Source organism: Lygodium microphyllum, chromosome 28 (assembly GCF_053477565.2).
Source record: "Lygodium microphyllum isolate KBCC chromosome 28, Lygodium_microphyllum_v1.1.10, whole genome shotgun sequence".
Classification (NCBI taxonomy): Eukaryota; Viridiplantae; Streptophyta; class Polypodiopsida; order Schizaeales; family Lygodiaceae; genus Lygodium; species Lygodium microphyllum.
Genome location: NC_141162.1, coordinates 33,590,069 through 33,605,277, shown reverse-complemented (window position 1 = coordinate 33,605,277; position 15,209 = coordinate 33,590,069). Strand labels below are relative to the sequence as shown.

The 15,209-nt window shown below is 40.0% G+C and overlaps 1 protein-coding gene across 2 annotated transcripts; it reads right to left on the bottom strand.

Annotated features, from left to right (window-relative positions):
- Positions 1 to 446: 446 nt before the first annotated feature.
- LOC148011333 (uncharacterized) lies at positions 447 to 12,901 on the bottom strand. 2 transcript variants are annotated; one of them, XM_087669837.1, is made up of 3 exons: positions 11,555 to 12,886; positions 11,181 to 11,336; positions 447 to 836 (listed from the first exon to the last, which is right to left on the bottom strand). In XM_087669837.1, the coding sequence occupies exons 1-3, from the start codon at positions 11,627 to 11,629 to the stop codon at positions 576 to 578; spliced, it is 492 nt and encodes a 163-aa protein (XP_087525963.1). In that variant the 5' UTR covers positions 11,630 to 12,886; the 3' UTR covers positions 447 to 575. The 2 variants fall into 2 exon arrangements, with proteins under 2 accessions (XP_087525963.1, XP_087525965.1); XM_087669839.1 differs by lacking the exon at positions 447 to 836 and adding an exon at positions 1,551 to 9,905 and having other exon boundaries at positions 11,555 to 12,901.
- Positions 12,902 to 15,209: the final 2,308 nt, after the last annotated feature.

The following is a 15,209-nucleotide window of genomic DNA, read 5'->3' as shown; positions in this document are numbered from 1 at the left end:
TCTTTGGCACATGCTATTCAAACAACTCTTCATTGTTACAACTTGCATGTATCTTTTCATCCACTTAGCAATAATAAACTTTACCTATTTAATGTTCGTAACATAAATTTCCATACGTTAAATTATTCATGGAAAAAGTTCAATACAAATCATATGTTAACTTTGCCATTTGCAACATGTTAGACAAGCATTACTCATGTACTATGGCTCGTATAACATCCACATCTAATGATATGCTTCTTAACCATTTCATCTACATACACATACCTTTCATAAAATTGCTTTATATACACGACCCTTGGCTTTAAATAATGCATTAATTAACTTCAATGTTAAACTCGCCACAAGGACTACTAACATTCTAAACCTAAGCCATTTGAAACATCTTATAGACAAGCATTACTCATGTGCCTTGGCAAGTATAGCATCCCATAACACCTAGAATATATAACAAGATGCTTTTTAAACATTCTTATTTCACATATACCTTTTGTAAAATTGCTCTATACATGCATGCCCCTTAGCTTTATAGAAAACAACAATTAGCTTCAATGTTTAACTTGCAACAAGGACTATTAACATTCTAAGCCTAAGCGTTTATGCCAATCCTCAATGCTTTCATCAGGATACCTATCAAACTTCTTGTCCTTTGGCCCAAAGTGTGGCTCTACCCAAGAAGCTTTGAATTCAAGCATTATATGCGTTCTCTCTGGTGGCATAGGTAGATCACAATCGATGGCTGATGCAAAAGGATGTATAAGTTCTGGCCAAGTTGGGTCAAACAACCAAAGCATAGACCCACAAGTTTTACAAAAGCTCCTCTTGGCAGTACTAACCTGATCACACATGCAATGCACATAATTGGATATTAGCAAGGCACTTTTCACATGCAAGGTGGTGTGCCCATCTTTTAAAGAGAAAAGGAGAGTATACACAAAATCCCATTAAGGGGAGATTGAGATATGGTGAAAGGGAACAACTTGACAAACATACTAATCAAAGTGAGAGCAAGAGACATGAAAATGATACTATTTTCAAATTTAATCCCAAATCATGTTTTCTACTGCAATACCAAGGGCTAGGGCTAAACTCAAGCATGCTATAAAAGTTGTCCATACAATCTCCAAAATCAAGAAACTGCTTATGTGTCTTATTATTTTCAAGTGGAAGGCTCTAGTCTATACATCCTACCACAAAAGAAGTCACAAAGCAAACAAATAAATCACAAAAGCACTAATGTCTAATAAGGTAGACAAAGGTAAAAGTCAATAACCTACCAATTAGTCAAAAAAGCTTACAAAGTTTCTGATCTTATGAATGGACATGATTTGTGTAAGGCAAACATACAAAACTAACAAAAAACATTGTAAAGCTTGAATTCGTCAATTTTGAGGATAAGCCGAAAAACAATATCATGGTTTTGTTAAAACATTAACCTTAAAGATGAAAAGAAATATAGCTTTATACTTCAAATACTTAGAAATAGGAGGATACAATGCCAAAAGGATACATAAAAGTTCTTTAACCACCACCAAAGATGCACCCTGTAGCAAGTGGGATACATAGGAACTAAGGGTTAGACACCCAGTCATACTAACCGGGGTATATAAGGTGCAAGAGTCCTAATTTACGACAGCCAGTTATCATCAACAACATGCTCTTCACCTTCATCTTCAGCTTCCATGGCTTCCTCCTCCTCCCCCCCCCCCCTCTCTCTCTCTCTCTCTCTCTCTCTCTCTCTCTCTCTCTCTCTCTCTCTCTCTCACCTAGCTTCATTCATTAGAAGTGGTATCAAAGCATTTAAATTTGGTCATTTTCTTATTTCCTCTTTCTCCATCTAGTGCCTTTTCAAATCCCAAACCCTAGTTATTTAGGTTACATGTGTAGGTACAACAACAAGGACCATAGTTAGTTTCACCTTTTTGGAGCAGGTAAGAGCTATGGCTAGAGACTCATACATATCTAGAGGTAAAATCGCTAACTTTACAAGTCGCCACTTTTTTTCATGCAAATTTTAGGGGTTCCAAGCCAAGATAAGAGACTCATGAGTTAGAAGAGGGTAAAATCTCAGTTACTTTTTGCCTCAGCCCTCCTCTCTCTTCTCCTGCAAGTTGCCATGGCTACCAGCCCCTATAATCACCAAGATCTTGCTGCAACTCCCTTCAAGACCTTAGCCACTACCTAGGCTTAATACCCCACCCTCCCAACAGCAATTTGAGCACCCTTGAGGCTAGAGAAGAGCATGTAGAAGCTCCAGGTAGCAACTCGCAATTTGCAGTGCAAATTGCAATTTGCAGTGCAAATTGCAATGTTGTTCATGCCCTCCTCCTGCCCCTCTACCCCAGCACTCAATATCTCCCCTAGTCTCCCTGACCCTTGGGCAACTGGCTAAAGCCCCCTGAGCAAGATTTGGACCTTTTTCGACATTTGAGCTCCCGCATATTGAAAACCCTGTTGTACATTGTTTGAGACAAGCATTAAAGCTCAGCCCAAGCTCACAACTCAGCCCACAACCTCTGGAAGCTCATCCATCAAAAGATCTTTCAACTCCTTTGCCCCTTGTTACCCGAATTGAAGACGTGGAGCTCAACATGTAGGGAATTCTTGTGGGCAATCATGAAAGCTCTCTTTGAAGCTTTCCATCACTGAAGGTTAAGGTTGGGTACAAGCTTGAGAACCCTCGTCATCAATGGAAGCATTTGAATGCTTGGGGCTTCATCCATTAGAGCGCTCCAACCAATCGTGCTTACTTAATGGACAAATTGACATCATGGTGGATCATGCTTCAACCATCTTCCCCAAACACTGAAGAAGTATGTCAATCCGATCTCAATATCTCATCTTAATCCACTTGTTGAGCTTAATTTCTTTTGTTGGAGAGATTAAGGTTGCATAGGCTTTACTAGTTCAATCCTTTATTGTATGCATGTGCCCACTGAAATCAATACCCTGTTTACCTCCTAATGCATCATAACTAATCCTAAATCAATTACAATTGTTGACATTAACTCTTTCTTGATCTTATGTGCTTTGGATTAATTCAATGTGAGTAATAAGCCTTTGTAAAATGGGTAAGTAATAGCAATGAGCCACTGGACGGCCAAGATAATCACTATCCAAGCTCTCGTTCATCCTTGCATCTCATGAAACGACCTAATGTTTCCTTTCCAATGCATCTCATGCGAATTGCTTAATAAAAATACCTACCATGTGTACTCCGACTGAGGAAAAAGGTCCATGCTAGGTGATATGCATAAGGAAGTGCCCGATATGAATCCCTACAACCTACTCAACCACACTTTATGTCAACATGAGCTTCATCACATGGAGAGGAGAACGACATGGTCCCCAACGACTGCCAAATGATGTCAAATTTTGATGAAACAATTAAGCAAATGACCCTCTCAAACTCTAAGACTTAGCAAACCCTAGAGCACCTCACTACTCTTGTAGCTCAACTAGCTACCACTTCATCCCAAGAAAAAGGCAAATGAATCCAAGTGTGGATCTCAACGCCCTCCACCACTAGAGACACTACATGGTCCACAAGGCATTCTTAGATCCAAGGGTATTCTCCCTTCTACCTATGAAGCTGGTGAACCCTCTCAAGCTCATGATGAGCCTCTGTTGAGCTCCCCCATCAACCATGTAGCCAACCCTCCAGTGAGGCCCTCTCCCACCATTGGTAGAAGCTCCCCTACTCTCCCTTGAAGCCAAAATGGAACTTATATGACTCAACCCCATCATGGGCAGTATGGTATTAATGGCCAGCATGGCAATCATGGGCAATATGGCTATAATAGGCAGCATGGGATAAATGCACATGGTTTGTATGGGCAACAAGGTATGTATGGTGTTGCTATATCAATCAAGAGAATCATCACTTCATTAATTGGGAAGACTTTAAAATGCATATGGTTCAAGTATGTGTATCCCCCTGTGATAAATGAACAATTGGCAAAATGATGGTACACTCTTGACCAACGTAATCTCACTGTACAAGAGTACACAAATCAGTTTATGAACTTGACCGTGTATGTGGAGAGCATTAGTGATGATGCCAAATTGCATAAGAACATCTATGGGTTGGATCCGAGCCTATTGGTGAATGTTATGGCTCAAAAGCCTACCACAGTATTTGATGCAATTGAATTGGCTGAAAGATATGCATGAAAGTACCGTAAAAATGAGAGTTTTCAGCAAGGTTATGGATAGCCCCGTATCCCATCGAGATTAGCCCCGTATGGGGGTGGTTTTAGAGGTAATTCCATGCCTAATAGTAACCCCAAATTACCCACTTATCCCCCCCCCCCCCTTCCAGAAAGAAAACATTACACTTTCAAGACAGCACTTAGCTCTAATGTTGAGAGTAAGTATGCGTTGAAAATAGACACTCCACTGCATCCACCTCCAATGGCTCAAGTGCCCAACAGTTCATTTTCCCATATGTTGTGAAGAAACCAAAGGAAAAAGGCCTCTGTTTTAAATGTGGGGGGGTACACTCTCAAGATTCATAGCATGTATGTGATGGAAGATTGACACAACGATAAGGATGACTTACCTGTTGCTTTGACAATGAGAAGTATGCTGAGGATGTGGACCACGAGCAATTCTATGACCTGGAGGATGGGTTTCCCTTTGACCCAAGTGGTTGTCCATCCCATTCACTAGATTTGACATCCCACCTCACTACCACCTCCCTTTGCTCCATCTCCTTGGATACTTGGACAAGTTGTTGGAGCCCCAACACCTTATGCATTCAAGGAAGTATTCATGGAAAGCATGTCTTACCCTTATGGATAGTGGTAGTACTCAAAGTTTTGTCAATAAATCAGCTATTGACCGGTTGACATATACCCCTACAAAATTATAACACCCCCTAAAAGTGCAAGTAGTAAATGGTGAGGAAGAACTCAGCACACATGTATGTCCGGCAGCTCCCCTATGCTTGGCTGAAAATTATGTGGAATCGGTTGACCTTATTGCATTAGACATGGGCCCCATTGATGTTGACTTGGATTGCAATTAGCTGCAACAATTGAGGAAAATTACTATGGATTTCTCTCAACTCTACATGGAGTTTATGATGCATGGACAACTCATTTGCTTAGAGAGAATTCAACATAATGCTGATTTTTGGCTCATTACAACAAAGCAACTCAAACAAGAGTTTAAGAAATGCTCACAGATCTTTGTCTTACACTTGAATAAGGAAAATTCATATCAACCCTCTAAAATATCTAAGGATTCATCCTTCTAGGCCTTCCTTCAAGAGTATAATGATTTATTTCAGATGCCTACAGCCCTTCCCCCTAAGAGGCAAGTGGACCACCCACTTAACTTAGAGCCCCATTCCAAGCCAGTGAACAAGCTACCTTACAGACTCTCCAAGTATGAACGAAAAGAGATGCAAAGGAAGTCACGAAGTTGCTTGAGATGGGTCCTGAAGCTGTTCTAATTTTGAGATGCTTTAATCTTGCTAGTAACATTTGATCAAGTTACTAATCAAATGTACAAGGTTGTTTAGCACACGTGATGCACATGGCAATTATTTCATGGAAACGGGCCAAGGACCCTGAGGATGCAATGGGTATTAAAGGTAAAAGTTGTGTTAAGTTATGCCAACTCGGTTTTGGTGGTCAGTTGGTGCCACGTTGGACCCTAGGACAATTGTTTGGCCATTAAGTGTCAATGGTGACACTAGGGACTAGCATTAATTAATTAATGGCGGTCTAAAGGTCAATAGAGGTTGGGAACCACTCCAAGTTGCAAATGGCCTAGGCAATTTCATTCCAGATGGGCATGTTTAATTTTGGGCAAGGTCAAAAGGGTTGAAATTAACTTTCAGAATTAATTAATTTTGAAAAATTAATTTAATGGCTGAAAATGCATTAGGAAGGCTACCACTTGGCAAAACTTTCCCATGCAACTAGGGAGAAGGCTGTTGGAGGGTGGTGGAAGCTGAATGGCAGCCATTCGAAGCTTGGTGGAGGAAGAGGAGGTGATCAGATTTGGCTCTGAGAGGCGACGGCGACTGATCGCGCGCCGCGACAAGACAGGGGGCAACAAGTTTTCTCTTCCGCCTCAAGAGAGGTGGCGGTAAGAGAGGAGGGCTCGCCAGCCGAGCTTCTGTTTTACCCCCCTTTTGAAGCTGTTGGTGCCATCAGATTTATCATCAGAGCTGCGAATCAAAAGATACATTTCAGCTGATTTTCTCTCTTTCTACAGCATTCTCTTATCTCTTCCAGTCTATGCTCAAGTATTCTCAGCAATTTTCAGCCATGGGTAGCATAGTACAATCAAATTTGGCGAATAGCAGAGAGTTTACATCTGTAAACCCCAAATTACAGCAGTAATTAGGATTTAGCAGCCACCTTGGGACCCGTGCCATCAGTCAAAGGCATTGTACACTGAAATCAACATCGAAAATTCATGGAATTGTGAGAATTTCAGATGCCAACCCATCTATTGTGAATTTGGGGTAGCATTTGACCAGTTGAGGTTCCATTAGAGCAAGTCCTGGGTGAAAATCAAGGGGTAAATTGCTCGAATGCTTTGCTGATTATTGGAACAGCAAGGGGCTTTTGAATTAGCCAAGGAGATTGTGAAATCTCGCCTTGTAATTTATCCATCCGCAATTCAAATTAAAGAAATACGGAAAGGAGCGACGATTTTAGGGCCAACAGTGTCCATTGTCCAAGTTTACGAAGGTAAAGTGAGCATATTAGTTTATGTTTATTTGCTGATTGTTATAATTAAGTGCTTAATCAAGTTAAACCACCCTATCCGAGAAGGAAGGCTGGTTTCAGGTTGACTAACACCCTTGTCACATTTCAAAGCCTCATGAATAAAATTCTTCATCCCTCCTTGTTCAAGTTTGTGCTCGTTTTCTTTGACGACGTTCTCATTTACAGCAAGTCACAAGAAGAGCACTTAACACATGTGAGAAGGATGTTTGATAAATTAAGAGAGCATCGACTCTTTTCTAAGGAAAGTAAATGTATCTTCATGCAAATATCCGTGGAATACTTGAAACACATTGTTAGCCAAAATGGCATACATGATCTTAAGAAGGCGCAATGTGTTAAGGATTGACCCACTCCATCCACCACTACTTCATTACGTGGTTTCCTTTGTCTCTTTTCATTTTATAGATGCTTCATCAAACATTATGCAACCATTGCAATACGTTTGACTAGTCGCTCAAAAAAGCAATCGATCTTTTGGGATGCCACTGTTGATCATAGCTTCGAACGGTTGAAGGAAATGCTTACTTCAATCCCCATACTCATATGCTCAACTTTCTCCAAGGCGCTTACCATTCAATATGATGCCAGTGGCAAGGGTATTTGTGGAGTCTTGTTGCAAGAGCATGGTGTGATTGCTTTTGAGAGCCGCAAGCTTAATGACAATGAGATGCAAATGAATGTGTATGACCAAGATATGTTGGCTATCCTCCATGCTATTAAGAAATAGCACCACTATTTAAATGGCAATTGCTTTCAAGTCAAGAGTGACCATCAAGTTCTCCGATACTTCTTGACTCAATCTACTTTAACTCCTAAGCAAAGGAGATGGCTGGTAACATTGCAAAACTATGATTTTGACATTTCTCACACTCAATGCAAAGATAATATCATGGCTGATTCACTTTCTCAGATGTGGACAAGCAGAGTATCCTCCATTTCAGAGTTGCATAGTGATTAGATTGAGAACCTTCAAGAAGCTAATTTGTTGGATGAGGACTTCAGCCACATAATTCAAAAGCTACAGTATGGAGTAATGGCTCAAAACTCCCAATATCAGCTCAAGCATGGCCTTATTTGGTCTCATGGCAAGATTGTCATCCCCCATACTTCTCCTTTCACACAAAAGATCATGAAAGAGATGCATTCTTGCCCCACTATTGGTCACTTGAGTGCTGTCAAAACATATGATAAGATTGCCAAGAGCTTTCACTGGAAAGGCTTTATGGAGGAATGTCAAGGATTTTGCGACCAAATGTGTTTCATGCCAACAAAACACGAACAGCACGCTCAAGCCCACTAGCCTCTTGCAGCCCTTTCCCATTCCTAAAAGGAAATGGATACATATCACCATGGACTTCATCACAAGCCTCCCCATTACCAAGAAAGGATAGAATAATATATACGTAATAGTTGATCGCCTTACTAAAGCTACCCACTTTATCCCTACTAAGACACAATACACTACCTCTTAGATAGCCACTCAGTTTATAGAGTATGTCTCCAAGTTGCATGGCTTACCACAAGACATAGTGCACGATAGATATACTAAGTTTATAAGCAACTTTTGGTAGACAGTTTTCGCATCTATGGATACCAAGCTTACTCATCAACCCCAAACAAATGGCTAGACTTAAAGAGCAAATAAATGGCTTGAGACGTATTTATGACACTTTTACCATGATGTATAGCACAAATGAAATACATGGCTCCACTTGGTTGAATTTGCCTATAACAACTCTATCCACTCTAGCATTGGAATTTCCACTTTTGAGCGATTATACAAGTATAAGGTTTCTCTCCCTACAGTCTTATTCAATGATAAGATCAACCCTCAGAGCAAAGACGAGATGGATCGCATGCATATCCCACTTGAGCAATGCAAGGTGAATCTTCAAAAGGCACAAACTCACATCCCTACAGTCTTATTCAATGATAAGATTAACCCTTTGAGCAAAGCTGAGTTGAATTGCATGCGGGCCCTGCTTCAACAATGTAAGGTGAATCTTCAAAAGGCACAAACTCACATGAAACTCTATGCTAATAAGAAAAGAATACATTTGGAATTCCAAGAGGGAAAGTTGGTCCTCTTGAAAGTACTTAAATCTCGTTACTCCATTCTCAAATAAGGCAGTAGCAACAAGCTAGCCCACTATTTCTATGGCTCCTACCAAATCCTTCAGAGAGTTAGTGATTTGACCTACTAATTATAGCTTCCCCTTACCACCAAGCTTCACAATGTGTTTCATGTCAACCACAACTGAAGCCCTTCATTGGCGCCTCAATGGACTATGTGGAAGAACTCCCCCTTATAAAGAAAGAATATATCATTCAGTACATCCCTGAGGCAATCATTGGGCAACGAGACAAACACTTAAGATCTCAATCCATCAAGGAGTACCTCATCAAATGCCACGGCCTAACCTTGGAAAGAAGCCTCCAAGCACTCAACCACTATTGTTAATGAATTTCCTCGCCTCTAAGATGCCCAACAAGCTGAAGACTAGTAAGTTATGCCCTCTTTTTACCACACCATGCTTGCAAACTACACATTGTTTTAGAATAGTTTTGTACTTGCCCAAATCTTGACAATGCGCTTCCTACATCAACTGAAAGTACACGTCATAAGCTCCATTTCAACATGTGACACACATCATTTGGAGCAGCATATAAAAAATAATGACAATTTTACCCCAACAGGCCCGTCATGAACAACATGTTATCCCTACTCTTTACCCACCCACTTTCATTGTAATGTGGCTCAAAGTATAGTACTCTACACCCCACTCCTTACACCCATCTATCACTCTCCTCCGATTGTCTTTTGTTTTTTAAAGCAAAAACCATTGTGATGGGGATGGATTGTAACAAAAAAGTGAGATACACAGAAACTAGGGGGTTAGACACCCAGTCACATTGACTAGGATATATAAGGTGTAAGTGTCCCAGTTTAGGACAACCAGTTATTATCAAGAACATACTCTTAATTTCATCTTCAACTTCCATGGCTTCCTCCTCTCTTCTCCCCTCTTTTATATCTTTCTCTCTCCTCTTCTAATTCTTCCTTCTCTCTTCCTCTCTTCAGCTCTTTCTCCTCTCTCCTCCTAACTTCATTTATTCCACATCCGATCAAAGGAAAGTCAAAACTCAAAGACTACCCTGTATAAGAATCCAAGGACCACTAAATGATAAATATGAGTTGATTCAATAAGCTTACATATAGAATGAGCTAACAACGATTTTATAAACTTTCAAAGTAATGTTTAAGTCCAAATAAGCACAACAAGAGAAATATGGCTGAAGCAATCACTTCAATCTACAAGAGAATCACTTTAATGTTTTCTCTATCAAGAGAAATGTAACCAACCTTACTCATGCTTAATTCAACTAAATAAGATGTAAAAAGAAGGGTATAAAAAGGAGCCCAATTGCGATGTACATAAATCAAGAGAGTTAAAATGCATATAAGTAAAGAGGAAGAGAGCTAACATTCAATTAATGGGCTAGACATCAAGATAAATTGGCTAAATCCTATTCGGCTCTATCACAATTATTTGAAGGCACATAACAACACGTGCACTAAAGGAAGAAAGAAGCCTTAACTTAGTATACTTACACTAGTAGGGCACCAAAGTAAAGTGACACTAAAATGTTATAAAGAGAAGTGCTAACTAAGGGAACTTAAACTCCAAAGATACTATGACACCTACAGTCTTTAGTAAAGCATGCTAGTTTCATATCAACAATATGGTTGGGCTATGCAAACCCATTCTTTGCTATCCCAATTATTAACTAACCATGTATCATATTTTTATGAAATTCAAGAAGCCAGAGCAAATGTTTAGCAAGCACATTAAGAAGGTGACCTATTGTGGTTGGATTATGTAACTGATTATGAAAAACATATCTTATCTACATTAAGAAGGTGACCTACTATGGTTGGACTATGCAACTGATTATGGAAAACATATCTTATGTATCATATTTGCATGAAATTTAGGAAGTAGGAGCAAATGCTTAGTGAGTTCATTAAAAGGGCGGCCTAATGTTGTTGGACTATGCAACTCGTTATGAAAAGCATACCTTGAAGTCATTTTGTGGGAACATGATATAAATTAAATGAACCTAGGTTTTAAAACATAAAAAGCCTACTCCAAAATTTTCAATGCTTTTTCCCGATTTAACAATTTAGTTCTAGACTTCAACGTTTAAAAACCCCCTAATTGTAATATGTAAAAAACGTCCTCTCCAAATTTTTCCAAAAAAAAAAAAAATTGGGTTTATACTAAATCTCGATTTTTCTAGACTAAAGCAGCTGTAAGCCATTCCCCTACGGCCCCAATTATTAGACAAGCATGTACCATATACATATCCCACAAAATGCACGACAAATTTGTCTGCCCTGAGAAAACAGGTTAGGGTTGGGAGAATTACTCTGGGCGAAGTGTCTTCAGGGTTCTGAATGAGAGCTTGATAAGCGCTGATGTTGTCCTGGCCTCGGACGATCTGCAGCGAGCGGGCTTCGCCGGCGAGGTTGATTGCGTAGCCCCCGGCACCTGCCGTCTTCCTGCAGATAGTGCAGTAGCACAACTGCGAAATGCACAGACAGACACACAGAGAGAGACAGAGAGAGAGATGAGAAAACCTCACAGAGCAAACCTGACTGTTTTTGCAGACATGCCAAAACCCTAGATAATCTCACTTCACCTAATCTGATTACCCGGTAAGGAAACCTGCCAGAGCAAGCCTGACTGTTTATGTAGACATGCCATGACCCTAGATGATCTTATGCACCTGATCTGATTTACCTGATAGGGGTAGGGATGCTTGGACTCGCATTGGAAGCTTACAGCCCCGCAATGGCACGACCCTTGCAACCTCATCTCGCCCTTCTTCTTCTTCTTCTTCTTCTTCTTCTTCTCCTTCTCCAAAGCTGAAACTCTCGTTTTGTGACGTGTTACCTTTGAGAGTGCACGAAGGGCATCTCATCTGTTTATTGCTTGATACTTATTTATATCTATGTATGGCATTTCCCAAGGCTAATCCCATACCTGATGTTGGTGACATGGCAACTATATACTTTTCGCAGGAGACTCACATTCTATGCATCCTCCCCCCGCCCCCTCCCTCTCTCTCTCTCTCTCTCTCTCTCTCAAACTATGCAGAGGCTGTAGCAGGCATGGAAATCTTAAGCAGTGCATTGGAGACACAGAGAGAGAGAGAGAGAGAGAGAGAGAGCATGTGCCATGTTAGCTCTAATGTAGCCTCTGTTTCCGTGCATCCCACTCTTACAATGTCTCTCTCTTTACTGCAGGTCACTACCCACAGAAGTGTGCTACTATTGCAAACCACTGCACTGCAAGCAGATAAGGTCCCCCTGCCCCTGATCACGCAGGCCATTGAGAATCACGCCAGGTGCTTCTCTGTCTCTCTCTCTCCTCTCTCTCTTTCTCTGCAGACCCCAGAGTTCGTGTGACTACAGGTCCATGTCACAATAGGGCTGCAGGAACACGACTGCTTGCTCTATTCCTTTGCAAGCCCCACTGGACTGTTGTAGGTTTTAACTTGAGCTATGGCATGCGCTCCAAATCTGACGTGCAATCTCTGTCTCTCAAGTATGCCCTGCCATGATAGGCGCCACTACTTGCATGCTTGTCCCGCAACCCTGTTATGTCCGCTTTAGACGTAGGTGAAAGACTCTCTCTCTCTCTCTCTCTCTCTCCCCATATGTCTGTGAGACAATAGGACATCAGGCCATCAGATAGACAAGTCACAGGCATTCGAGGCATTGGCACAGGGAGAGCACGTCACGTCTCTATGGGTCGGCAACCTGGTTGCGATTCGCGAGCCATTTCGTCAATGGAGACAGGTCCTAAGATTACCAACATGCATGAAGGTTTACTTGCTAGCACAACAACGTAACAGGCAAGCAAAATGTCACGACAGGAGAGAGACGAGAGGCGAGAGATGACAACTTGGTAACAACATGGATGGGCAGTAACAGCATGGACAGCGGAGAGAGAGAGAGAGAGAGAGAGAGAGAGAGACGGAGACGCCTGATGGCATGAAGGGACCTGAAAGCCTATTCGCACAATTCATAGGGATAGATAGGCATCACAGACATATATGGATAGGTAGCAGCACATGTAGTAATGTGAGCCTTGCAGCACTAGCAGTGTGTGTGGAGTAGACGGTGAGAGAGAGAGAGAGAGAGAGAGAGAGAGAGAGAGAGAGAGAGAGTTGTAACTTGTGGATGTGAAAGAGATCTGTTACAATTCTCTCTCTCTATGTGCGTGTGTGTGTGTGCGCGTGCGCGTGCGTGCGTGCGTGCGCGTGTGCACGCACGTGTTAAATACTCTCTTTGAGCACTTTAGGGCCAAAAGGTTAAGAGCGACACTTTTGTTAATCACCAAATTAAGGGAAGAACCAATGAGAGTTTATCAAGTATGTATAATATAATGTATTCTTATCTCTACTTTGGAGATAATATAGACCAAAACTCTCAAGTATGTATAATATAATGTATTCTTATCTCTACTTTGGAGATAATATAGACCATTTCATGGATTTCTCCTCTTTTTTGCTCGAAATCTTTGAGATATGTTTTTTTTTTTGTAGTTTCAAAGCTCATAAAGCAAACAAAAGCTAGTACAAGATGAGATAAAAACGAGGTATAATTAATACTATTAGTTTTGTAACTTTTGATACACATTCAAATATTCTTCTTAGCATCGAGTGTATTTTCATTAGTCTTGTTGAGTTCATTTTAGGTTCATCGGCCTTTTCTCTTTGAGTTTTTTTCTTCGCACATTGGTTGTGCTCCTTCTTTTTTATGGCTTCCACGAGGCCTTCTTCTCATTTTATAAACTCTTGCACTGTCTTTAACAAAAGTACAAATGGAAAATGGGAGCCCAAAAGATTTAGTATAAACAATCGAGTTACCATATTGTCATCTTACAAGGGCTCTCGCAAGGTGAAGAAAATAAAACGAGAAGATATCAAGTACCACTGGAAGGGATGTATCACTAGTTTCAAAATCACAGCTCAGGGGTGGTTTACTAGGGTGCAACATGTTTACATGGCGAAAGAAATGTACTTACTTTCAAATGAATGGTTTTCTCAACAAAGTTATTATAAGTTTAGTTTTAAGTTAAATCTTATATGCAAATATATTGTTTCTTTAAAGCACTCAATAAACAATGGATTATTAGTATTAGATATCTTTCCATCGACAAGTTCTGAATAGCAATCTTTGGAGAGTCTTAACAGCATATTCTATGCAATTCATAAAGATTTTGCAAATATTACCTATGCTAATCAAACCATATTTTTTTTAGTGAATGTAAGATTTTTCTATATTATGCACAATATGGGGTTCCATTAAGAGAATGTGTATATGGACGCATTGAGGATTTACCATTGCCAAGCCTTACATTCTTAAATTGGGAGACTCGATATAAAGTGACGATAAAGAGTTTCAAACTCAGAATAGCTAAAGACATTCTAAAGGCCATGACTCTTAGAAGGATATCTATAAGACTACGCTTATCATGGTTTGTATCCTTGCATGTCTTTGTAGCTTGTTTTAATCAGCGAATTTATGGAGGATGAAGGTTTCATTGCTAAGTAGAAAGATTTCAGAGGAGGATTTGGGCAATGTTCTAGGACTATCCTAGAAACTTAGGGAATGTGACCACAAGACTGATTTTATACGATGCAATGCATATATTGAGTCTTTGACTATATCTTACAGTATCTCTCAACAATCTCTTGTTATCAATTTTGATTATAAAATATACAAACTTAGGTATGATAGTTGGGTTCTTTTAGATTATGATGTTGATTGTATTCTAATAAAATTGGATGTATGAGTAATTAGACAAGAAGCAAAGGAGGTTAATATAACTTTTAACTAGAGTTTAAAGGATGTAAGAGACAACTTGGAGTTTCAAACAATACAACTCCTGGGTATAAGTTCTCAAGATCAATGGCACTGCAATTAAAAGAAGAGCTAAATGCTTTCTCTTGTATTAGGTGTTTGTCTCCAAGCATTTTGAGTTTTAAACTATGAATACATATAAAAACTTGAAACTTGTGCTATCTCACTGGCATTATTGTCAATTGTATTCTTCAATAGATGCTCATAAGCATTGCAGAGAACTTGTGTGAGCAAGATCAAAAAATTCCATTTTATGCGAGTTACAAAATTGAAGTACAAATGTACGAAGGTAATGTAACTGTGGTACATATGTACAAAGAAAAAAAATACAAGGCTAGTTTTCTTTTTTATCTTCAATTTCTTCTTCCTTTGAACTTTCCTCCTTGTCTGGAATGGGTTTATCTTCTTCACTTTCATTTGTCATCACTAGTTTCCTCATTGCAAGATGTTTTCTTTGATGTTAGAAAAATTTGAGTGTCATGGGCATCCCTCTTGTCTTGGGGCTTCAAAGTAGATAGATCGAA

What these genes read in the sequence shown, in the direction of transcription:
- LOC148011333 (XM_087669837.1), bottom strand. Translation starts at nt 11,629, where the DNA reads ATGAGGTTGCAAGGGTCGTGCCATTGCGGGGCTGTAAGCTTCCAATGC. An exon ending in AGCATCCCTACCCCTATCAG is followed by an intron (nt 11,337 to 11,554) that starts GTAAATCAGATC and finishes TGCATTTCGCAG; the next exon opens with TTGTGCTACTGCACTATCTG. An exon ending in CTGAAGACACTTCGCCCAGA is followed by an intron (nt 837 to 11,180) that starts GTAATTCTCCCA and finishes ATGTGTGATCAG; the next exon opens with GTTAGTACTGCCAAGAGGAG.